The sequence below is a fragment of the Globicephala melas genome, chromosome 3 (genome assembly GCF_963455315.2).
Source record: "Globicephala melas chromosome 3, mGloMel1.2, whole genome shotgun sequence".
NCBI lineage: Eukaryota > Metazoa > Chordata > Mammalia > Artiodactyla > Delphinidae > Globicephala > Globicephala melas.
The window spans coordinates 118,748,416-118,774,879 of record NC_083316.1 but is presented as its reverse complement, the minus strand read 5'-3'; the positions used below and the strand labels follow the sequence as shown (position 1 = coordinate 118,774,879).

At 43.2% G+C, this 26,464-nt stretch overlaps 1 protein-coding gene and 1 non-coding gene across 4 annotated transcripts in view; both read left to right on the top strand.

Annotated features, from left to right (window-relative positions):
* The window catches only part of FGF1 (fibroblast growth factor 1), a 102,729-nt gene extending 98,277 nt beyond the window's left edge, over positions 1 to 4,452 (top strand). For 2 of the 3 annotated variants that reach the window (XM_030841065.2, XM_060296383.1), the window contains one exon: positions 1,146 to 4,452. In XM_030841065.2, the coding sequence (XP_030696925.1) occupies positions 1,146 to 1,340 (195 nt within the window). In that variant the 3' untranslated portion in view covers positions 1,341 to 4,452. The remainder of the gene's footprint in view (positions 1 to 1,145) is intronic. The other variant, XM_030841066.2, reaches the window with a different exon arrangement.
* A 12,077-nt stretch (positions 4,453 to 16,529) lies between these two features.
* Positions 16,530 to 16,636, top strand: LOC115844256 (U6 spliceosomal RNA). Its single transcript, XR_004036047.2, has one exon. It is a non-coding gene; the product is annotated as a U6 spliceosomal RNA (small nuclear RNA).
* The last annotated feature ends 9,828 nt before the right edge of the window (positions 16,637 to 26,464 follow it).

Below are 26,464 nucleotides of genomic sequence, written 5' to 3'. Positions count from 1 at the left end.
AATCATTTTTGAATTTGCATCTTCTTGCTAGTGAGATTAAATATGTTTTCATAGGTTTATCACCGATTTTTTTTTTTTTTTTTTTTTTTTTTTTTTTTGCGGTACGCGGGCCTCTCACTGTTGTGGCCTCTCCCGTTGTGGAGCACAGGCTCTGGATGCACAGGCCCAGCGGCCATGGCTCACGGGCCCAGCCGCTCCGCGGCATGTGGGATCTTCCCGGACCGGGGCACGAACCCGTGGCCCCTGCATCGGCAGGCGGACTCTCAACCACTGCACCACCAGGGAAGCCCTTATCACCCATTTTTAAAACAGCAGACATAGTATGCCATTTTGATAATACCCTAAGTTTCTATCGATATGGCCCTATCTATGTCTCTCTGTGTGCTCATACATAAAGAGGTACAGAAGGATGTTCATCAACTGTTAGTAGATGCCTATATCTGGGTGGGTGTGCTTTGGGGTGATTTTTTCTTTCTTTTTTTTAAAGTAAAGTTGTGATTTTCTTTTTACAAGTACCAGTCTTTTGATAAGTAGCAAAAAAAAAAAAATCTATTCTCACTGAAAAAAAAAATCCTTTAAGTTCCAGGACATGTTTTATGCTTAGGACACATTTTATGCAAGCATTTATGTTCATAACAACACTAAAGTAAAACCCTGATACTGTTGGTGAAAATCACAAGGGTGTAAAGTATAATTGGTAGGTTTTCATTTATTCTTCAAGACCAAACCTAAGAATGCCCCACTGCATCACATTCTGGTTTTACCCATTTTGGATGCTTTTCATGGTCAAACCTAGGTGCCAGGCCTCTGCAGAGACAAAAGACCCAGCTCTACCCTTAAGGTACTTAAAGTCATTCAGGATTTCCCAAGTGGGAGACTCTAGGGTCCTGAGCAGAGCAGATGTGAGGGGAGTTTACATAACAGCAGATGTACATTGAAGGCTCATTATGTACTGGGTCCCGTTCCAAGTCGTCATTTCTATCCTCAGAGACAGGTTCCGTTATTTTCCCAATGTCGCTGAAGAAGAAACTGAAGCACAGAGAGCCTCACTAATTTGCCCAAGGTCACACAGCCAGTAAACAGAGGAACCCAATCTAAAACCACTCACTAATCATTCTACTCTTTCCCGGTTTTATTTTTTTTAGCAGACACCCAATGAGGAATGTTTGTTCCTGGAAAGGTTGGAGGAAAACCATTACAACACCTATGCATCCAAGAAGCATGCAGAAAAGAATTGGTTCGTTGGTCTCAAGAAGAACGGAAGCTGCAAACGCGGTCCTCGGACTCACTACGGCCAGAAAGCAATCTTGTTTCTCCCCCTGCCAGTCTCCTCCGATTAAAGAAATCTGTGCTGGGTGCTGATCACTCCAGAGGAGCCCGAAGGGGTCCTCACCCGGTTGACCCCAAATTGTACCCTTGATCGTTGGCCGCGCTAACCCCTGGCCCACAGAGCCTAAACTTGTAACGTGCTTCTAAACGCCCAGTTCACTTTTTTTGTAAAGCCCTTCACCCTGGCACAGTTTGGAACCGAGGGACCAAATGGCTTTTAGGGGCCAACTGGCTGGCCAGTCTGGGTCTGGTTTGGAAGTCCAGTTGCCTCTGGGCATCTGATGCAGGCTGAGCCTCCTAATGCATGGGTGGAACCAAATGAAGTGTGAGCAGAGGGCTGCCAAGTGGGCTGTAACTGCATGCAATTCCCTCTACAGAGTAAACCCTGCCCGCAAGTCCCCTGAATATCTGGCATGATTCCCTTTCAACCTTTCAATCCCCCACGATTATTAGCAGAGAAGCTATGGCTCCGTTAGAGGAAGGCAGCTTTCCATGAGTGGAAACAGGGATGAATAAATCCCCTCTCAGAAGGGATTCAAATGGCAAGGGGAGACTGACTGGATTCTAGTGGACAGCTTAGAAGGATGGGATCTCAAGGCGCAATGAATGAAGGCTGAGAAGCTCAGGCACAGGAGAGCAGAATGAAGGCAAAACCTTGCGAGTTCTTACAACGCCTTGACTTCCCCAAGGTTATTCGGCAGCAGGAAACCCCTCGATGATGTCAGGTGGAGAAGAGAACTAGGTTCTTGATAAACGCCAGGACTCTGGGTATTGGGAAATTCATTTGGGTCTGGGGAGTGGGTGTGGGAGTGATGAGAAAGGGAAACATGGGCTGAGGGGACATTATCCTCCAAAGAGGATGATTCTAGAAGTGAGAAGGAAAGAGAAGGGGATGCCATGACCTGTGCTTGGCCACCAGAAAGCGGAGGCTTTGGGGTCCTGGGGCAGTGCTTACAAATCACATGGGCATCTTGTTTGACTGCAGGTTCTGGTTCAGTAGGTCTGCCGTAGAGTTTTCCCATTTCTCACAAGCTCCCAGGTGCTGTAGATGCTGCTGCCTCCCCCCCCCCCCCGTACTTTAAGTAGCAAAGTCCCTAAAAGCGTTATTCAAATGAAGGGGGCTCAAACCCGACCCTCCCGGCCACACCCTTAAAAATGCACGTCCCCTGGATCTTCCCGCACTCAGGCAGCATCAGCAGTCACGCCTGAGTTAAGGAGCCGGGGTTTAAGGCACTTTGGCCCAATGCCTGTAAAATGCCCATTTAGAAGATATACAAAAGCATACTTCAAAAACGTTAAACGCTCACAAACAGCTTTTCCCAAGACGCCATTTGTGTGACGGTGACTTATATAAATATGCTTCCTGCTTAAAGTAAACTTGACCCAAGCGGCTAGCAAATTAGAAATACCATTCATCTCTGACATGATGCTGTTGCCATGTAAAGGCCTTTAATAAGCCATTTAAATTTACTGTGAGACTATACCTTTTAGGCACATTTAAAAATATATAGCTCAAAGGCAGTTAAACTGATTAGCACTCAGCCACTGAGAATGATAATAATAGGATATGATATATAAGCTCCTCAATTATCTACTACTTAGACTACATTTACCTTAGAAAATGAGATTTCTCTGTTTTCCACTGTGCTGTTCTAAATTTTCCTTTGCAAATGGGGATTCTTAAGCAATGATATAATTGTGCATAAAAACTGATGAGAATGCTAGCTCATGTTTTATGATCAACTGCAGTAATTATTAATGGAATGGTAATTCCTTAGTAACTGAACTATTTTGAATGGAAGAAAAATGACAATTTGTGAAAGTTCAGTGTGATACTACAATTGTGGAACTGAAACACGTTAACACTACAGTTATATCATTCTGCATTTGTACAGCAAAACGTTTCATAACTGTTTTTGTTTTTGTAACTTGGATAAGACAATTTGATTTTATTTTAGTAAATCTTTGCAGGCAAGTTGGGAATAGTGCACTGTGGCTTGACATCTCTTGACTATGAAGATTTGGCCAGAAAAAGGTACCCACAGAGGAAATCCAAGATATTTATAATGGTCCATAATTTTTAGTGTATGAATCAAATTCAAGTATAACATTGGCCAAAGAAAATGAAAGCTGTGGCTAACAGATGAGATGGAAGTCTGTGGTTGCAGAGACCCAAGGCATTGAGAGGAAGTACTACTGTGACCTTGACAACCTCAGCCCAGTCGCTATTCCTGTATTTGTTCAATGAATATGTAAGTGCCAACGGTGTGCCAGGCGTTTTACTGGGTCCTGAGGCTCCTGGGAACCTTGTGTGTCTGGTTTGCTGCTGTATTCTCTCCCAGGGCATTATATTTATGACGCAAGATGCTGAGGATTCATTTCTTTCAGTCAAGTAAAAACAGAGACTTTGTAGGTTCCTGCTGAATAAACAACACGTCCCAGAAACCAAGGTTTTGGAAGAATTAGCAATCCCCAGCGTAAGATAAACCTCTATGGAAGTGTCAGAGGACATGGCAAGGTAAACCTAACACTTCAACTGCAGAACCGTGTCAGTTCAGGGGGACCACTTTCAAATAGGAAAAAAAAGGCTGTCCGGTCTTGTAAGGAGGGAGTCAGTGGCAGCTGCCTGCTCCGTTTTGAACATGTTCTCGTTCCTCAAACATGGAGCATTCCTGTTGCTCTCTCTCTCCCTTGAGAAAGTCCTGGAGCCATCTGCCCATCAGATGCCTCTTGTGTGGATTCACTTTCAGGCCAACTGTTAGGAATTGCCTGACGTTCTATACAAAGCATCAGGAAAGTATATGCTTTTGGATTGTTTTCAATGTGGTGGTGGAGGTGGTGGAGATCTGTTTCCTTGGAAGGGGTGATAATTAAAGCCTCCTATGGCCAACAGTGTGGACTTACAAAAAACTGACTGGAGTATCACATGTTACTGAAGATCAGGGTCCTTGCTTTGTGTTAGAGACGGAGCCCAGGCCCTCAGCCTTGTAGAACATACTGTTCAAATCAACCAAGTTCCTGGGCTACAAAGCAGACCTCTGAAGAAGAAGATGCCTGTCATTTTACATCACTCTCTCTTTTTTTTTGCACCTTAAAAATATTAATAAATGTTCCACTTATAGGGGATAATGTCTCTCTGACTTTTTGAGCATCATCATGTCTCATCTTCCTATTGAAGGACTTAGCCAGCATCCCTGAGGTGTTGCTGCTTGGTTTTCTACACTTAGCTTGTTATCAGATATGAAACTTTGAAGGCTGCTAGGAAGAATATTTTTCATTTTGTTTGGAAACCTAAGGCAATCATGGTGCTTTTCTAGGGATCCATTAGGGAAATATATTCAGGAAGTTTGCCCCCTGAAGCAAGGACCATAACTAACTCAGCTGACACTATTTCTTCATCCGTAGCACATGAAATTATGCTACTATCGTAAAGCTGACCAGTTTGCGCTTCGGCAAAAATACAGGGACCTGAAAAAAATTTTAAGGACTTATTTACAATTTTAAGTCAATGGCAAGAGGTGCATCTCTTGCATCTCCAGGACCTTGATGTGGGGCTAGAGGTTTGCCCATCAGATTTTCTGAAATTATTATCACATTGAAAAACATCTCCTCAAATAAACTCCTGAATCTTATGACTTCTTATTCTTAGGAGGAAGTACACTGTTGCCTAGACATTGTGGCAGAATCAGATCACACACATGCACACTCGCACACATGCAAACATATGCACACACTTACATATGCATGCATGCTCACATATACACATGCATCTATAAAAAACAGTTGGGCGGTGTTTGCTCACTCAACGAATTACATATCACCATCAATCCCTCCTTTTCTTTTTAAAGTTGCCTAAGGCAGTATTCTTCTACTTGTTGGAGCTTGAGCAACTGTAAGAACTTCATTTTTTCTATCCCATTTTCCAACCCAGCACATATATTACCTTTAAAATACACACAACTGAAACCAAAAAATGTCACAAAATTATATATATGAAATGCTCTGAGATTTTTCTATTACACTCCCCTAAAAGAGGCTGGTCAAAGATCAATTAAATGGGGTCATGACATTCAGTCACAACCACAGTTTGAAAAACACTGGCTTAATGTAACCATTCTTCTTCCCAAAGATGACCAGACTCTACCAGGATCCTGTATTATGACTTTAGTGTTTTCAAAGGCACGGTTTGTTCTTGAATAAACAGTACAAGGGGACTTCCTGTTACCCACGAACCACCTGTTTTGAGGGCATCGTGGATTCTTTTAGCTGGTTTGCTACTAATGCAATATGAATGCAATGATGCAGACGCCACGGGCAGCCACTGCTGCCTCCAATGCTGGTCTTAGCAGATTTCTGCTCTCAGAGCCCCGGAGACCTTGACCCTCTCCCCTGCTACGGAATTCTCATCACTTTGGGGCTTGAGGTCATTCCCTCCTTAACTCCCACAGTCTTCACTTCATTCCTCTCTCTAGCCCCAACAATTCCTACTTCGTAACCATTTCTAAACAATACATGAAAAGTGGACTGAGCCAGGAAAAGACTAGAAACCCAGGGCCTCTGAGCATCCTCCCCAGCCTCCATCACTTTTTGGAAATGACGCTCTTATCTACCTAAAAAAAAAAAAAAGAGTATACCATTCATGACTCAGTCACAAGATAAACATCATTGCTACCAGACTATATCTTATTCAGAGATTCAAAAATTCCCATCTTTGCTGAACCAACCGAAAAGTGTAACCCTGTGCCCTAAATGTTTGAGGGGTTAGGGTGACTGAGAATTGGCCTCTTACGGGGGAACTGGACTGCAAAGAGAAAAATATAAACGAAGTCACCTTTCATAGTTCTCTGAGTGACGTCCTGCCTGCCCTGTGGCAAAGGGGGGAGGGGAATCCCAAATCCTTAATCGCTTCGGGGTTGTTAGCATATTAATAAGCATGGTAAAAGTGACACACTAAACAAAGATGCGCCCTTAACTCGACTTTCACAAATTAAAAAAATGCTTTTCAGGAGCAGTAGTGCAAAGTAAGAAGCCCAGGTAGGCAGTGGGACGTGTATGCTTTCCATTTCAAAATTCCTAAGGATTTGTTTGACAAGCGTTAAAAGTTGAAATGATAGCTCATAAAAAGTGGCACACCGCCCCTCCTTCCTACTTGGCTCCCTAAACCTGCTCTTCACCCCCAGAAAGACTCTCTTTGCCACCATACGTAAAATTTACTCTAAAATCTAGGCAGACAACTTAGCACCTGAGACGTGGGGATCTGACATCGGACGCTCCAGATCCCCAGGATTCATCTAATATCCTCTCAGGCTACAAGGGAAATGTACTAAGTGCGTCTTGGGATCCTTCTGTAACATGGTACCCACTTTGCGGTTGACATATTGACCATGACATACTACGCTGTTAGCTTTCCACCAACAGCTATAAAATTAAAGAGAGAAGCCAGGTCACACACAGCCTGAAGCCAGAGAGTGGATTCGCTTTAAAAAACGCGTATATCGTAGGACCTTGTTTTGGTGTTTTGGGGTCTTCTGGGGGGTCTGAGAATGTCTGTGATGTGGGGAGGGTGTACTTCCCAAGTTGCTTCCTTCCTTCTTGGCTTCCCACTGTCACACAGGCTAAATTTATACACTCAGCAGCTAAACATTGGTGTCTATTTTATTATATAAACAAGCAAAACCTCACCATGTCCCCGATGTGCTTTTCTATCAGCCTTAATGAAGGGTTGGGCATTCCCTCTTTGGAACTGTGTTCAGTGTCAGGATCTGGTGCACTTGGCTGCAGCTTCTGGGATGTAGCTGTAGGCAGGCAATTTGTGCAGATCATCACAGAAACACATGTCATTGTGATTTTCGTATGTTTTCCTGCCTCAGGAGAAAAATTTTCTGTGTGACCTAGCGATACATAAGAGCAAGATGCCAGATTATTTTACTGATTTGCCTCAGCCCCAAACATTTTCTCCAAAATAAGTTATAGGAATGTTATTCCATATTAACATGTTTTGTGTAAATTGTAGAAGCAGGACTGCTCATAGCCTGGGAATGTCAATTGCATTCAGAGTTCCATCAGTTCCTATAGAAATGAACGGTAAAATCTATGGCATTCTCAAAATAGGAGCACCTGCGTTAGGATCCCTGCATCTGACCTGGGAAATGGTATTTGTTTTAGAACTGGCCAGATTATTTCTGATGAAATACAGGATAAAAACCCAATCCAGGGTGGTTGTGCAGAGGGGACAAATGAGAGAGAAACTGGTCTCTTTATCCTTGGTGCTACTGGAACATGTCACATAATATTTAATTGGAGTGAAGACGAGAGATGGTTTTACAGATTGCTTGAAAATATGTAACTCCCAAGCAACTTAAACATCTGGGGAGAGTTCGATACGGCAGAAGCCTAGTCCATCCAGTCCAGTCTGCAAGATGAACAGCAGCAATAAATTGAAAAGGAAGCATCTTTCCTCAGTTCCCCACTAATTCACCCACTGCCTACTGAGCGTCTAGCACTGGGTTAGTCAGGGTCTGATCAGGAGACAGAAACCATGGCAATAATTTAAACAGGAAAATGTTAATGGAAAGAATTTTTAACTAGTAAAAAGGGATTGACTACAAAGGGGAAAAGCGATCTCTGAAGATAAGTGGAACAGCAGATGTAGGGAGCCGTTACTATCCCCAAGGCTGAGGAAAGTATTCAAGGAAGGAACAAATTTGCGAGGGGCCCTTCTCTGGAGAATGAGATTCAGACTTCATGGGCTATGGCCCACAGGGGATGGAGTATCTCACTACGGTGCTTCAGGGAGCTTCCCACTGGAACACTGGTGAAACTCCGGAAGCAACTTGCTGGGGTGCCAGTGACACTCACTGGAGGTCGTGTACCACCAGGTCTCCAGCAGGAAGCTGCACGGTGGCCACTGGGCCACAGGAGCAAGAAGAAAAGCGCAAGAACCGCAGGGAAAAGCCCCTTCCTCTCGCAGTGGCCCTCCAGCGCCCTCTACTGACAAACCTTAAGTTGGTTGCTGGCAAAGGAGAAATGATTACATGGTCCAGCTCCAGTATCAAAACATGATTTAAATACCATGCTGGGCACAATGAGAAGATGAACAAATGCGGTCCTCACCCTTAAAAAGCTTCTGACAGCAGTGAAGAAAGTCCCTACGTGAAAGCATCAAGTGTTTTCAGCTTTGTCCCTTTAAAAAATGCCATCTTTCTAAAGCCCTCTAAGCTTCTCTGTATGTTCAAGGTACTTCCTTTAGATATTGTTAAGTCAGTCACTCATTTAAATCACCCAAACCAAAGTACTACCCACATACAGAAGAAGGTAACTCTGGGGTCAGACTGGCTGAGTTGGAGTCCTGGCTCTTCCATCTACTGATTTGGTAACTTGGGGCAGGTTACTTAACCCTCTGTCCTCTGTTTCCTCCTCTGTAAAATGAGGATACACACAGTACCAACCTCACAGGCTTGTTGGGAGGTTCCAATGAGATGGAGACATGCAAGAATTTTTAACACAATATCTGGCATATGATAAGGACTGAATAAACATGTGCTATTATTTTTATTAAAATATGATTATACACACTATGTAATATGATAGAGCTTAAAATGATCTTTTAGAGTCTCCATTTAGGTTCCCAGTGATTGTTTTCATGAACTTACATTTGGAGAGAGGTTGCTTCACAGCAATTCATTTGAAAAAGACACAAGAATCTTAACTGCCTCCAAGCTTACTTCTGTAAAGCACAGATTACGTTACAGAATTGTCCTACTGTAGTCTGAGCTGGTTAGGCCACATCTGGGCTACTGCGTCTCATTTCAGATGCTGCGTATTAAGTTTCGCAAATTTAAAAACACGTTACGGGGAGGCTAAAAGACGAAGAGTAAGGGGCCAGAAAAGCATATGCCAAAAAAACAGTGGAAGAAATGAGGTGAGTTCAGTCAAGGGAAGATTTAAAATGAGATATTATGGCTCTCTTCAGATCGTTCAAGGCTCATTTTGTTTTTCTTGGTCATAGCCAAAATGAATACAGGTATTTGGAACTTGACGAGGAAGCGATTTTTGGTTCGGTATAAAGCAGAAAACATTTCTAACAACTACAGCCATTCCAACCATGGTTGAAGCACATCCACAGACAGTGACTGACATCTGCCACTCCCGCCTCGAAGCCTGGATGGGCACCTATGGTCGACTCTGTGTGGCATCATCCAGGTCTCCCTTCAGAAATGACCCTCCCAGCTGCTGACAGTATTACCTGCAGGTAGATGGCCTTGGTGAGGAGAGCCGCCTTGCCCAAGAGCACGCCCCTCTGAGGTGGCCTGCGTATGGACATAACTGCCCGGCCAACTTCGGGCAGCCCTGAAGGATCATTCCAGCTTCAGACCTTCTCATAAAGTCAGCTGAGGCCTCTACACTGAGACTGCCTCAACTTCTCCTTCTGCCCTGTCCTGCCTCCTTCCTTCCTACAGGTGTTGATCCTAAGATCCCTAATAAACTTCTGGCATGCTAATCTTCATCACGGAGTCTGCTATCAGAGAAGCTTGTCTGGGATAACACTTCTCCAGGATGCTCGAGGCACTGCTCTGAGCAGGGTAACTGCAAAGGTCCCCCACAGCCCCGTGACCCTATACAGTCTGTGGGTATCCAAAGCTGAATGTTCTAAGTCTACAAAGTTCCAACCTGTCTCTACTGCGTGCGTCCATGTGGATGACCCTCAAGAGAAATCTCGGCCTTCTTTCTACTCATCTGACCTGCGGCTGGCCTGATGTCACTGGGAGGGGCACCTGTTGAGTCATTAAATTGCTCATTCAATCACCTGTCCAGCCTTTCAATAAATATTTATGACGGCCCAAATATGCACCAGGCCTGGTGGGTGCAACAGTGCACAAAGAGGCTCTCTCTTGGAGCTTACGTTCTAGTGACGGGAAACATATGAACATACTATTTCCCAAATTTCAGTCATTTGCATACTGCTTCCAAAATGTTTGCCTATATGCCCATTGCCTGATCGCGGTACTTCTCATTCATATGGCTTATGAAAGGTGGATTCCCAGTTTTATCTACTTTAGGCCTACTGCAAGCAGAAATATTCACAAAGGGATAAGCTACTACTACATAGATTTGTTTTTAGTATTTATTAAACATAGAACTTTAAAAGAAAAAAATAAACACCTGCATATCATCTTTCCCATATATATATGCCACACCCTAGGAAACTATTCACACAAAGGCTCATACAGGGGAATGTAAAATTGCAAGTGTGACAGGTGTTTACAAAGGAGAAGTATTCAGTGCCCTCCGAATATACAATGGGGGGAATTTAACTTCGCGGGCTTCCCTGAGGAAGTGAGCTGATATCTGCAAGAAGAGTAAGAGTTGACTAGGTAAAGAGGTGGAGTGTGTGCTGTGAAGAACATTCCAGATAGAGGCACCAGCATGTGCTAAGGCCCTGTGGCAGGAGGGAGCACAGTGCCAGTGAGGCTCAAGAGTGGAAAGCACGTGCTTTCCACTGAGGGTGGACTTTCCACTGAGGGTGCACTGAGCCAGCCAGCAAGGCAGAGGTCAGCGATGGAAGAGGGAAGGCAGGTGGACTCCACCCTCCAGCACGTGTAGGTAACCAAGTGGAAGCTAAATATATCTACACGATCATTCTCTCTCCCCCTTGCCTTCCCCACACAACTGAATTTATATCACTTCTCTAGACCCTCTGCCAAAGGACACAAATAATCAGTATCAGCATGCATGTTTCTGGCCTGGGTTCAAATCTGGACTGTAAAATGTATTCCAGACTTAAAACTTCGGGGGTTGAGGTTATATTTGTTAAATATTTAGATCTTCCCCTGAGGCTTTTATTCATTCCATCCAGCAGGTGAAGTACAGGAAAAGGTTTTTTGTTCCCAACAAATCCCCGTATATCCAAAAGGAAAGCAAGGTTTGCCAGCATAGTCAAGGGTGAGAGAGAAAACAAGAAAGCAGGGATTGTGTGTCTGAGTTCCATTCATATGGAAAACATGAACTAATTGGTGTCTTCGTGCTGCTGCTTCCAGAGATTCTGAATTTAACGTTTATGTCCAAGTTTGGGTAGCTATGCTATTAATCAGTCCAAAAACAAATGAAGCAGCTTAAAAAGAATCACACAACCAAAAACCACATCCTTCACAAGATAGAAAAACAGAAGGATAACTTGGAAACTCTTCAGGCTTGGTGCCAGTTTCAGGGTTTGGGGGGGGCAGATTTGGCGGCCTGATGGAGACGTCTTAATCTGGGTATGAAAATAGATTTTTTAAAAATGTTTACACAGATCTAATGAGGAAAACTTGACGGACCACATTACCCTTGCAGTAACTGGCTTCTAAAAGACCTATGATCAAATAGCAACCCCATAGAAAGAACAAAGAAACGCAAGAGACAGAAAGAGAATATAGATATAATAGATTATTTTCTGTCTCCAGATTCTGTAAGAACATGACTGATTAAAACAGCCATTCAGAATTTATCTTACTCCTTTTTCTAGACGGCACAGAGACCTGCCTTCCTGACAACCAAACAAAGAAGAAAAGTTCCTGCTGCTACAGAGACGGGATTGTAGCACATACTGGAGAAAGAAGGGAGAAAAGGGCTCTAATGAGGAATCCGCTCCCCAGCTGGGGAACATGATATATGAACAAATCATTAGAAGGCAACAGGGGAGAGCGCGGAAACAAACGTGTACAGGGTGCTGCAGGAGCCCAGATGGGAGGAAAGGTTCTTTCCAAGGGAGGTGGGGAAAGCTTCCCAGAGGTGGTGTGTGACCTGCGTTGGAAGAGATGAGCAGGTGTCTGCCAGGTGGGAAAGTGGGAAAAGGAAGCAGGACCACGGGGTCTCACCCCGTTCCTGGATCAGGCACTGGAGAGTTAGCTTGTAACAGGTGAGTTATACACAGTCAAAGGCAGCCCTGAAAACCTGCAGGGAGGTGGATGCACCATCTCCCAGGAAGTCTCTGGCATGTGTCTGGGCAGCTATGTCACATGAACGTTGTAAATAAGTAAACACTGTAATCACACTGAGCCAGCAAAGCGCTCCCGGTACGAGGGGCCCAGAAAACGTGGGTAACAGCAGAGTCCTGCCTTGCCCTCTCTCCCCTGGAAGCACATATGCATGGAGTAGACTGGCAGGCAGATCACCCACGCTATTTATCTTTCTCCTTTTTTTCTCTCTCTTTCTCTCTTTATTCCCCCATCTCTCCCTCCTGGGTGAGTAAAGTTGGTTTCTTCTAAGTTACCTACATGTGTGCGATGTCACTTTCCTGCCAAATATAGGGCATCAGCTTGCAATTACCCAACTCTGGTGTTAAGTATATGACTTCCCTAAGCCTGGGTTTCTCCATCTCTTATACAGGGAGAATATTAAAACCTTCTTCATAAAGTTAATGATTAAATGAACTAATCCGTGCAGACTGCACAGCACAGAACTCTGCTTGGTACAGGGTAGGTAGTCAATAACCATTCACTGCAATTATTATTACTCCAATCAGAGGAGACAGCCTGTGCTAGGACCTAGAAGTGCAAAGGAGAATGGTGTGTTTAAAGGATGGTATGCAGCATAACTAGCAAGAGGTGAGGCTAGTAAGGTAGGCTCTGGGGAATTTGTACAAGTTCTTTATTGCAGGACTACGTTCAGTCTCTGCCTTTGGGCAAGAAGGAAGCAATGGAGACTTCAAGCAGGTAAGTCATAACTCCACATTTATATTAAACTGAGATAGGTCTGGTTGGAGTATGGAAGAGAAGATGGGAAAACAAGCCAGGAAGCTACTGTAGGAGCTTGGCCTTAAGATAATGAGAACCTGAACTGATGACGATGATGATGGTGGTGGTGATGACTGTCTTAGTGAGGGTTCCACCAAAACAGATCCTGAGACCATGACATGGGTACAGGTTGGGAGCAGACCCCAAGAAGCACAAGTGAGGGAGGGAAAGTAAGACAGGGATGGCAGAAGGACCAACGAAGGTGCATCACCGATCAGGTCACTGCTGTGGACTTGGGGGGGCGGGGCACGGGCTCAGTTCCCCTGGGAGCCTCTTAGAGATAGTGGAGAAGACACCTCAGAATTGCCCCAACAAGGAAAGTGGGTACTTATCCATTGATGCCATCCTTCTCTGGTTGTGAGCTTCCACTGGACGCGTAGTCCCGGCATTTCTGGGCTTCTCTGCCTCCCGATTGAGCAAAGTCGTGTAACACCCAAGGAAGTCCTTGGGCAGAGAAAAAGAGGGAGGCAGGCCCTTGAAATAAGAAGCTGTCAGTCTGTATGGGGACTGTCCACCAGGACTGCACGCGAGCTCAGAAGTGGCTGAAGAGATATGCAGCAGGGCGAGATGATGATGATGATGATGATGATGATGATGATGGTACTAGCTACAGCGGGTAACCTTGTGAGTGCGTACTATGGGCCGGGCGTGGTGCGAAGCACTTCATTTAAAGGCATTATATTACAGTCTTTCTTACAACCCCTAGAACATGATGATGCTATTAGTATCCCCATCTCATAGATGGGGAAACTGAAGCACCAAAGGGTTATGTGATATGTTCAAAGTCAAACAGCTAGTAAGTGATGAAGCCCATGCTTGGGCTGATGTAGTCTTGACTCCAAAGCCCACACCTTCAATCACCACTGTATACTGCCTCAGAGAGAATGGCAATGAGCTCGGACGAAGGGATGAATCTGAGAGTGGTTTAGGACAGTGCTGTCCAATATGGTAGCCACTAGCCATATGTGGCTACTGGGCACTTGGAAATATGATCAGTGCAACTGAAGAATTGAAGCTTGAATTTTATTTAATTTTAACTAATTTTAATTTAAATAGCCATGCATGGCTACTGGCCACTCCATTGGACAATGCGAGGTAAAGATTTGGAACACCCTGCCCTTGAAGAAAGTGACAATGACTTAGACCTCTACCAACATGGCAATGTTACAATGCATCATGAAATGTGTCACAGTTAATTAGTTACAAAGAGTATTTAAAATTCTGAAATTCATAAACTTTTTATTTTTGTATTTAAACAATATTTTAAAAAATAAAACTAACGTAGGTATATTGTTTTAAAAGTCATATGGTACTACAGGTTTTTAACAAAAAACAGTTGCCCCCCTTCCTATCGTACTCCTGGTTCCTGCTTCCCAGAGGCAACCACTTTCATTCCTTCTAAACATCTCTCCTGATACTTACCTTTGTTTTTCTAAACAACATGTTGATATTTCATTTCTTGATTTTTCTTCAATATTAAATAGTATCTATAGTATATATTGGTTTCATTCTATGGAAGATAAGGATTTAGCTTTTTACCCTAGCCCCCAGCCAGCTATATTATAGCCTCCAGCCCATCCCAGTGACCTTCCCATCCTCCCTGTATATTCACATGACATTACTGGTCAGTACAAGATTCAATGCTCACATTACTAAAACTATGTAACCATTAGTTACAGATAAGCCACACAGATGATTGCATGTCTTTTCTTATACAAGTATGTTTTTCATTTCCTTCATTTTCAACTTTCTCATCACTAATGCAGCCCCCACATTTCTGACAAAAGCTCTAATAAGCCTCTCAATACAATCAACCATATTATTTAGCAGTTCAATTTTCACTGAGATGTCCCTCCTGGAGCCCTCCAATCTGTGCGGCTGCCCTCAGGGCCTCCTGTGGGACAATCTCCCTGTGATTTCCTCCACTATTTTCCTGGGATTTCTTGTGCCTCTCTCCTGTTTTAGCTCTGCTGCTCCAGGATCTCACGCAGTCTTCTTTTTTATTTAGTCCCCCAGTTTCGAATATTTCCTCCAGTAGCTTTTTTACAACTGGTCACGTGAAAAGTTATTTTAAAAGAACTTTGTGCCTGAAAATGTCTTCATGCTGACCTTACACTTGGTTGACAGTCTAGCTGAGTATGAAAGTCTTAGCTGGAAATTATTCTCACTCAGAAACATGAAGGCATCGCTCTTCTGTCCCCCAAGCTTACAGTGCTTATGTGAAGAAGTGTGATGCCGTTCTGATTCCTGATCAATTGAATATCAGCTCTTCTCCTCTCTGGAAGTTTTCAATATCCTCTTTCAAACACCTCCAGTGTTTGAAAGGTTATAATAATGTGCCTTGGTGCAGATCTTTTTATTCATTGTGTTGGGTGTGCACTGGACCCTTTTAATCTAGAAATGCATGACCTTTTGAGCTAAGGAATTTTCTGGTAAAACTTAATTTTCTCCTTCCCATTTACTCAGTTCTTTCTCTCTCTCTCTCTCTCTCTCGCTCGCTCTCTCTCTCTCTCACACACACACACACACACACACACACACACACACACACACACACTCCCCCCCACCCCGCCCCCACCTCTCACAGTTCTATCTCTCTGGAGACCCCTAATTAATACAATTTGTTAAGCATGAAAATAGTAATACGATTTTGTAAAGAAAAGCCTACTGTTTGGAGATGCACGCTGAAGTGTCTAGGGGTAAAATGTCATGATGTGTATAATTTACTTTACAATGGTTCAGCAAACACACGCACATAGATAAAGCAAATACGGCAGAACGTTAACTACTAAATACATGTGATGAGTGTGTGGGTCTTTATTATATTCTTTTTACTTTTCTGTTCAAAACTTCCCAGAATAGAAAGTCAAATCAAATAAGAAAATGAAAAATCAGGGCAGTAAGTAGGAATTGGCACTGTTGGGGATTCATCTGATGCCGCTGGTAATCAAGTAGATGAAGTTTTAAAAGCTTCTGTAGAGAAGTGGGGTACACAGGAGACTCTTGAGCAGGAGGGAGGCAAGAACTATTATCAAGACTACTTCTCACCAGGAGTTTCGAGAGCTATACTGTCAGTGACGGGATGGACCAAGGAAAAGAAGTCTATCCATTGGCCTACGGATATGGGTGTCCTCAGCTCTGTATTATGAGAAAGAAGAGTTTCCCTCTAAGAATTTATAATCATGAGCCTGTGCTCAAGTAGATTTGGGCTACAAATTTATACTACATGCTTGGCCTAAGAGCCCCTGGCCTTAGAAATTAAAATAAGACGATGGTCCATGATATTCTCTGGATGCCAGGAAAAGCAAACAAAAACCCCTCTGCAGATTCAAGCCCCCAAATCAGGATGTACTATTTTTCCATGTTTAATGCGCTCCCAATCACTGGTTCATAATCCAAAAACTACTTATAAAAAGCTGAATGAGAGTGCTCACTTCGGCAGTCCATACACTAAAAGTGGAATGATACAGAGAAGATTCGCATGGCCCCTGCACAAGGATGATACACAAATTCGTGAAGTGTTCCACATTTTTTGAATTGGGAGATTGGGATTGACATATATATGCTACTATGTATAAAATAGATAACTAATGAGAACCTATGGTGTAGCACAGGGAACTCTACTCAATGATCTACAGTGACCTAAATGGGAAGGAAATCTAAAAAAGAGGGAATATAGGTATACGTATAACTGATTCACTTTGCTGCACAGCAGAAACTAACACAACATTGTAAAGTAACTATACTCCAATAAAAATTAATTTTAAAAAAAGTTGAATGAGACAGAGACAGCAGACACAATAACTTGTTCAGCAGCACGGCTGAACACCCAAGAAATTCATGTGCTGGAAATACTAGATATTAATTGGATATAGACAATAAAATAAGCATAGTTAAAAACATTTTTCAAAAGGGACTTATAACGTGAGAAACTAAAAGACTATTGGACTTCCCTGGTGGCGCAGTGGTTAGGAATCTGCCTGCCAATGCAGGGGACACGGGTTCAAGCCCTGGTCCAGGAAGATCCCACATGCTGTGGAGCAACTAAGCCCGTGTGCCCCAACTACTGAGCCTGTGCTCTAGAGCCTGCGAGCCACAACTACTGAGTCCGCATGCCACAACTACTGAAGCCCGCATGCCACAACTACTGAGCCTGTGCACCTAGAGCCCGTGCTCCGCAATGAGAAGGCACCGCAATGAGAAGTCCGCGCACCACAACAAAAAGTAGCCCCTGCTCACCACAACTAGAGAAAGCCCACGTGCAGCAACGAAGACCCAACACAGCCAAAAATAAATATTAATTAATTAACTAATTTTTAAAAAAAGAAGACTATCATGGGCCCTAGTCAGACTTAATTCAGAAAGGAATAAAATAGAAATTCAAATGAAAAACAGAGATATTGAAATTAACAACCAAATGGGTGGACTACTTCCAGACGACTGAAGTGATCGTGAAACACTCACACAGATAATAATGATAAAAACATGATTTTAAAGAAGTTTTTTAAAAGAGCAACCCTGGAGAGAGTCTGAAAGAGGAAGAAGAATGAGAGTTTACTCTCAAAAAATTGCCACAGTAAAGGGTAAGAATTGAGAGTTTATGTCTTCCTGGCCTGAGGTAATGCCCAACTCTTACAGCTATAGCTGTAAAAAGAAAAATAGCAGTGGAAAACCACAGCCTTACCAGCTAAGGTGCCAGAGATCAGAGTCCAAGGCTGAAAATGTAGGTAGAAGTCTACAGGAAAAATACTGGCAGCACAAAGAAACCACAGAAGGAGTATACAACTCTGAGTATAAACTCTGCCCAAATCCCTGGCCAAGAGCTAAACTACGCATGTGTAGGAGGAGGCCCTACGCGGCCTGGCGAAAAAGCGGGCCGGAGCCAGAGACAAATCTGCTCCTGAATAACAGAGCTATGTGCAGCCCTATCTGTGAGTCTGCTGCCTTTTTTTTTTTTTTTTTAAACTGAGTAAACTTTCCAACCATGTGCAAGTCAGGTGCCAGAAAGTTGGATCTTACAAGCTTGAAATATAAGGGACAGAGCCCCGAACCATCCAAATAGCTAGAAATTAGGCAGAAGGGAACCCCTAGAAGAAAATCAAAAAAGAATGACTTCCATCTCTGTTGAAATCCTTGACTAACCAGCAAATCATAGAGAAACAGGAAAAATCACAAAGGACCAGGAAAAAAAGTAGCAATGGAAAGCCGTATGAATACAGATATTAGCTGCTGCGTATCAGACGGGAGACAAAGTTTGCAGTTGGAGTCCAGACAAGTTAATTGCCTACTAGAACCAATTATATCTCTATATCTATCTATCTATCTATCTATCTATCTGATAATATATATAAGATGAATACAACAGAATCTATAGTTGCCATAATGTACTATCTACAAGGCCCAATTTTCAACCAGAAGTTACTACACATGCAAAGAAATATTAAAGTGTGCTCTTAGGGCTTCCCTGGTGACGTGGTGGTTGTGAGTCCCCCTGCCGACGCAGAGGACACGGGTTTGTGCCCCGGTCCGGGAAGATCCCACATGCCGCAGAGCGGCTAGGCCCGTGAGCCATGGCCGCTGAGCCTGAGCGTCCAGAGCCTGTGCTCCGCAACAGAAGAGGCCACAACAGTGACAGGCCGGCGTACTGCAAAAAAAAAAAAAAAAAGTGCGCTCTATACTCATGGGAAAGGGCAGCCAATAGAAACTGACTCTGAAAGGTTCCAGATGTTGGGTTTAGTAAACACAGACAAGCAGTTACCATAAATATGTTCAAAGAATTAAAGGAAATTGGGGTATAATATCAAATGAACAGCTAGGAATTCTCAATAGAGAAAGGGAAACTAAAGCAAAACAAAACAAATGGAAATTCTAGAGGTGAAAAGTAAAAAACTGAAATTTTAAGAGTTTACTAGATGAGCTCAACCACATTTGGGGGTGGCAGAACAAAGAATCGGAGAACTTGAAGACAGAAAAACAGAAGTGCCCAAACAACAGAAAGAATAAAGACTGGGGAAAATTAAGGAGAATCCCAGAGATCTGAGGGTACAATGTCCAAATGTTCATTACATATGAAACTGGAATTCCAAAGGATGAGGAGAAAGACAAAGAGCCAGAGAAAAATATATGAAGAAATAATTGTTGAAAACTTCCCAAATGGGCACAAGGAAACTCTTAGGGGTGATGGAAATGTTCTGTGTTTTGACTGTGGTGGTAGTTCCATGTGTGCATACCTTTACCAACAGTCATCTAATTGTACAATTTAAACAGATGTGCTTTACTGTACATATACTGTATCTCAATAAAGTTCAAAAATGTAAATGATGAAATATACCTCTCCTGTCCACTAAAAAAATCCTTACAAGATGGCTTAAATGTTATGGACATATCTAAAGAGAGAATATGGGTAAACAGAAAAATAATTCTGAAGAAATTAACCAGAACACCGTGAGATCAATGAGAGGTCAAGAGACAAGGAAAATAGAATGAAAGGAAGAGCTGTGGTATGAGAGATGAGTGGAAATGGGGACTGATGGTATTTGGAGCAATTTCCACTGAGAATTTTCCAGTTTTGATGAAAGACATGAATCCTAAGGTTTAGGACACCTAAGAAGTCCTATGCAGTATAAATAAAACTATAACCACGTCTAGAACCACAGTTGTGATTATGGAGAATGCCATAGAGAATATCTCAAAAACAGCTAGAGGAAAGAGTGATTACCTATAAAGTGGCATTTATAATGGCAGCAGACTCTTCAGCACAATAGTGGCCAAGAAAGAGTAGAATCTGGTCTTCTAAATGCTGTGAAAAAACAAATAACCCACTCCCTGCTGATACTTCGTAACCAGCTAGAGTCATTTCTGAACAGCACCTTCTGCTGTGAGCTTTCTTGTTACCTCTTCACTCCCAGTCCATCAAAATATGTCCAGTCTCTTAGGCTATTAAGGGATTTTATTTAAAGTAAACAGTGTTAATGCACTGAGGGTGTTAATGATTTAATACTGTGGACTGCCTGTGTTGACTTAAGCCATTTTTATTATAAAATTAAATACACACAAATATATAAAACTGGGTATAAACTCTTATGCTTATAGTTCTTACACGACTATTAAACCAAAATTATAAATAAGCATATGTGATTTATTTTTAAAGAAATTTTAAAAAATTTCAATGCCAATAAAATCCAAAATACAGACATAAATATGATAGATACGATTTTGCTGAGATTAAAGAACTGAAATTGTGTTTAATGGCAGAAAGATATAGCTGTGTGTCTTCTCTTTTACCAAAGGAGGTTCAGTGTGATGGGTCTGGAGTCAGGCTGCCTGGGCTGAACTCCCACCGTTTGATACGGGCAAGTGACTTAATCTCTTTAAGCCCCACCCCCTCCCCTGTAAAATGAAGATGATGAGTACCTACTTAGAGGCATGTTGTGAGGATTAAGTGCAACAACACGAGCAAAGTACTTAGCCCACAAAAAGGGGTTTATAAATTATTATTGTTGTGGTGGTAATTTGTTCTTTTTGATAATAAACCCATTATATCTTCTATTCCATTATTCTGAAAGGGTAATCAATTAAATGTGGTACCCTAAAATACAAAACCAAAAAAATTCCATCCAAGGGCAAAAATCCTAATGAACGTAGCACTTACAAAGTTGGCTCTTTGCTGCATCTTTGCCTGTAATGAAAAAGGTACCAACTATACCAGCTTTTGAGATTGGAAAGCCTCTGTTAGTGGGAGCCACCTGAGTACTGAGTTCACACACCCTGTTTTCTCTTCAGTCTACCCTGTGACAGGATGTCAATGGCCTTCCTTTGGTCCCACTGTGGGTTTAAACTCCCATGCAAACCTGGGAACTGAAAAAATATGGCCAGACTGAGTCACAGGGTAATCATCCAGGTGATCCAAAATAGGTTTACAGCCCTTTTTAAAGATCCTCCCAGAAACGGAAAGACACACACACACTACCACCATCACCGCTCTAAGATTTAACAGCTTCCTGGACATGAAGAGATTTAAGCCAAAGGAGTCCCTCCAGGGGTGAGAATCCTAGACCTGGTGACAGGCTGTAGCAGGAGACCGGAAAAGGGAGGGTTTGTCATCCTTTAGGGGCAAAGAATGCTTACACGTTAAAAACAAAAAACAAACAAACAAAAAACATACAACAACCACTCAGTCTACCAAGAGGGCAAGCCCAACCGTACAGAACAAAATCTTATCATTTTAGTCTTTATGGGATGGCAATTTATGATAAGAAAGGCTGGGCTGAACCATCTCTACCATGTTTATCAAGGGAAATTTAATAAGCAAACTAGCAACATTGGAGGAGAAACTTTTCACTACTTTAAAATACAACCATTTTTAAAAAATGACTTTAGCTCCTATCGTATACAAATGCAGTGACTTAAATTATAGCTATCTCTTAATTAAGGAAAGTCTATCAAGCTCTTGGTCCCAAAGGTACATCCTTGAAGGTAATCAAAATCTATTCCCCATACTTATAGTTTAGGTTGGCCCTATGCCAATTATTCTAAACGGATAAGGAATTAGCTGAGTTACCTGAGTCTAGGTAGGTCGAGACATATCTTACAAATAAAAGCAGATTCTTCTGAGAAACTTATTTCTCACTTGGCACTTTCTGCCTCTATCTTTAAGTGCTCTCCCACTGGCATGGCAAACGTTGGTGAAATGTAGCAAAGACCACATAAAGTAGATCACATGAAATACTTAGCAAAGACCACTTTGACCCAAGCAAGCCATTATACCATGGCCTGAGAAAGTTGCACACAGAGGCTGGCTCCAGTGGTGGGCTCCAGCCCATCACCTGGATCCCACTTTCCCTGTATCCAAACTGTGACTGCCTTCCCCCTCCTCCGAGAATCCTGAGGCAGCTAATGAACAAAAAATTGGTGGAATTCCTCAAATCCTTTAAGAACACTAAGTACAAAGAACAGTGACTAGACTTAGATCAAACACCAGATTCTTAGAAAACAGAATTCTCACATATAAGCCCCCCCCCATGGCGCCAGTTGCCAATTTAAACTAAAATATGGGAGTGGCCAACGAATTAAAAGCAAGGACTCAAACAGACACTTGTACACCCATGTTCACAACTGCACTATTCACAACTGCCAAAAGGGGGAAGCCACCCAAGTGTCCATCAACAGATGAACGGATAAACAAAATGTGGTACATACAAGGAAATACTATTCAGCCATAAAAAGGAACGAAGTGCTGATACATGCCACAACAGAGGTGAATCTTGAAAACATTGTACTAAATGAAATAAGCCAGACACAAAGGGACAAATATTGTATGATTCTACTTATTTGTGATATCTAGAATAGGCAAATTTACAGAGACAGAAAGTAGGCAAGAGGTTAGTAGGGGCTGGAGGGAATGGAGAGTTACTGCTTAATGGTTACAGAATTTCTGTGTGGAGTGATGAAAACGTTTTGGAAACAAATAGTAGTGATGGTTGCACAACACTGTGAACGTAATTAATACCATAAAACTATGCACTTAAAAATGGTTAAAGTGGCAAGTTTTGTGTTATATGTATATTTTTTTAGCACAATTTTTTAAAATGAGAGAATCAAGTCACTGAAAACAACCCAAATGTCCTTCAGCAGGTGCCTGGATCAACAAACTGTGGTACATCCATAAACTGTAATAAAATTGAACAAACTATCGATACACACAACAACTGGGATTAATCCCAAGGGCATTATGCTGAGTGAAAGTAGCCAGTTTCCAAAGGTGACACACTGTAAGATTCCATTTAATTACATTCTCAAAAAGAAAAACTCGAGGGATGGAGGACAGACCAGTGGTTGCCAAGGGTTGGGGATGAAGGGAAGTGTGTGCTCATAAAGAGATAGCACAGGGGCTTCCCTGGTGGCACAGTGGTTGAGAGTCCGCCTGCTGATGCAGGAGATGCGGGTTCGTGCCCCGGCCCAGGAAGATCCTACATGCTGCGGAGCGGCTGGGCCCGTGAGCCATGGTCGCTGAGCCTGCGAGTCCGGAGCCTGTGCTCCGCAACAGGAGAGGCCACAACAGTGAGAGGCCCACGTACCACAAAAAAAAAAAAAAAAAAAAGAAAGAGATAGCACAGTGGTTCTTTTGGGGGGTGATGAAGCAGTTCTGTACCTGATTGCGGTGGTAGTCATATGAATCTAAGCATATGTTAAAATTCAGGGCTTCCCTGGCGGCACAGTGGTTGAGAATCTGCCTGCCAATGCAGGGGACACGGGTCCGAGCCCTGGTCTGGGAAGATCCCACATGCTGCGGAGCAACTAGGCCTGTGAGCCACAACTACTGAGCCTGCGCGTCTGGAGCCTGTGCTCCGCAACAAGAGAGGCTGCGATAGTAAGAGGCCCGCGCACCGCGATGAAGAGTGACCCCTGCTTGCTGCAACTAGAGAAAGCCCTCGCACAGAAACGAAGACCCAACACAGCCAAAAAAAAAAAAAAAAATTCAGAACTACTCATCAAAAGTTTTTTAAAGTGAAGTTTAAAAAAACAGTGGGGTAAAAGGAGAAATAGCACTCATTGCTATCACTGCTCTTTGTAACCTCTGATCACCGCCTCCTCTCTTGCACCTCCCTGTGTTTCCCATGGATTTCTCTACCTCTTAAAATACCCAAAGATCAGAGTCTGGAAAACATGCTTTGTAAAATTATAATGAAGGGTCCATATTGCTATTCCTAGAAGGAGTTATTTTCCCTGCACCTCATCCATCCACATATAATCACACTGTTTGTCTTCCTAGCCTTGATACCTTTCCTGGACAAAACCTGATTCACTCGGTAAAAGAAATGTGGCTGTGTCCAAGTGCTACCGTCCACAGGGTCCTGCAGAGTATCAGAGCACACATATACCACGACACAATGAGGGAACGCTCAGAGTGCTTCCTCTGAGGTCCACACCTGGCAAATTTGTGTTCTCGCAGTGGAGCTTCCTAGATTGTTTAACAAGGACAGTCCCCCCATCCCAAACCTTCTGGTTTCAGGACTATGAGTGCCTGTAGGGATCCAGTCCCACAAAAGCCCACATCTAATGCTCCATCTAACAAACACACCAAAAAGCTGCGGGAAACTTTGGATCCAAACCAATGGTCTGCAGGAGAAAAACGGGAAGAGAAAGCTCCCAGCTAGCTCATGTTTCTGTGGCAATTCATGCTACACTGGAAGCCCCTGGGGCATTATTTATGGAGGCTACAGACAGCTACAGGCTCTGGGTGGGAGCTGGGCAGATGGGAGAAAGCGGACAGAGAGGCACTGGCCTGCTTGATCTCATCATGTTCTCCCTCACCTCTCCCCGCTGGGCAGGGGTGTCACCCAGTGAAAGAATACTTTACAAGCAAGCCATTCATCAGGTCCCTAATTTAAAAGTTGGAAAGCGTAACTCTGGAGCTGGTTTTGTCATCTTCCGACACCTCATTAACCTCGTCACTGTTCTTCTGTCGAGGGCAAGAACCTCGGGAATTACTACAGAGGTTCCGTCCTGAACACTCAAGCAGAAAAAAGAAACAGCAACACTTTGCCTGAAAAAGAACTCCCCCGTATGACCACAAGAGTTGTGCCAGCTCACAGATAAAACAGGAAGGACGTGACAAGGAGAAGATCTACCCAGACTTCAGTAAACTTAGGAATATTCATCTTTATCCAGAGAGAAACAGAGGAGGAATCATAAATAATAACCAATTTTTCATAGGCCTTTCTAGTAAAGGGGAAGATGTTACCCCACTTCTCTCTGAAGGAGACATCTGAGAAGAAATAGCCAGGGATTTGAACCATACTGTGTACCAAAAAGCTGCACGTTTTGTGAATTTTGAACTAAGCCCAAGTATTCCTTTTTTTTTTTTTTCCTCTCAATGGCAAAACTAAACTTAGGGGTTTTTTTGTTTGTTTGTTTGTTTGTCTTTATTTATTTTGTCTGCGTGCAGGCTTTCTCTAGTTGTGGCGATCAGGAGCTACTCTTTGTTGCGGTGCGTGTGCTTCTCACTGCGGTGGCTTCTCTTGTTGCAGAGCATGGGCTCTAGGCACACGGGCTTCAGCAGCTGTGGCACGTGGGCTCAGTAGTTGTAGCACTCAGGCTCAGTAGTTGTGGCACACGGGCTTAGTTACTCCACGGCATGTGGGATCTTCCCAGACCAGGGCTCGAACCCATATCTCCTGCGTTGGCAGGCGGATTCTTAACCACTGCGCCACCAGGGAAGCCCCAAACTTAGGTTTTAAATACATAAATAAAGCCTAGGAATGTAGTTCAAACTGAAACTATGTCCATTTATTTTCTGAAACAGATAAAATGAAATATAAAAACATTCACTCAACCAAACAAATATTTCTCTGTCTGGTATCATGGACACGGGAGGAAGCTACTAGGCTCTACTGGAGCAAAAGCATCCAACTCCATCTCATTACTGGTGAGAATTTGGTAAGACTTAGGGAGAAGCCCAAGGGAAGAATCTACAACTCTAGGTCTTATCTGAATCTTGGGCATTCTCGCTTGCCCACAAGATCCAGAAGCGCTTCCTTTCTTGGTCCCCTATAAAAGGAAAGTTACAGAGCCCATTCCCCCCACCACCACCAAAAAAAAGGAAGAGGACATCAAGAGGCCAGAAGATGAACTCTAACACACTTACCTATCTTCTTTGGCCTAGAACAAGTCACCAGGGCTGTGACACTGCTGTCCAGCCTCTTGGATCCCCTCCAAAAGGTCTCATGGGTACCTTCATCAATCTGAACAGAATGGAAGGGATGGGAAATGTGGCAGACACAGCAAGGCCAGATATTTTCTCTCTCCTACTTAAGAATGAATGGTGCATGTGGACAGACTGCTAGACAAGCTGGAACACTAATATATTCTGGGAATGCTGACATCCTAGGCACAAAATATCGGAAACGGGTGATTTGTAGAACAGAGGACACGTGAATGAGCCCCTGGCTCTCTCCTCCGAGAGCAAAGGACAGTGACACGTGCCTGGCCCACAGCCCTAACCATCTTTCAGCATCTCTTTTGGTTGCCTTTTTTTCCTCTTTTTTTTGCATAAGGGTCTGTTCTTGGCCTCTTCCACTCTTGTTGGGTGACTACAGCTGTTCCTACATCTTCAAAGAGAGCCTCTGCCCCGACGCCCCCCACCTGTGTCTGCCCTTCCTTGGGGAGCTGTGGGTCTGTATGTTCAACGACCCACCAGACATTGCCAGTTGGTTGATCAGCAAAATCCTTGAAAGTCTTTAGCTCTGCCCTGCTCAGTCCCGAATCTATTCCTCCTCATTAACCCACGAAAATTCAGAGTTCCAAAGCAAAAATTACTCCGAAGTGATTCCCATGATGCTTTTTTAGTCTCAAAATCAACA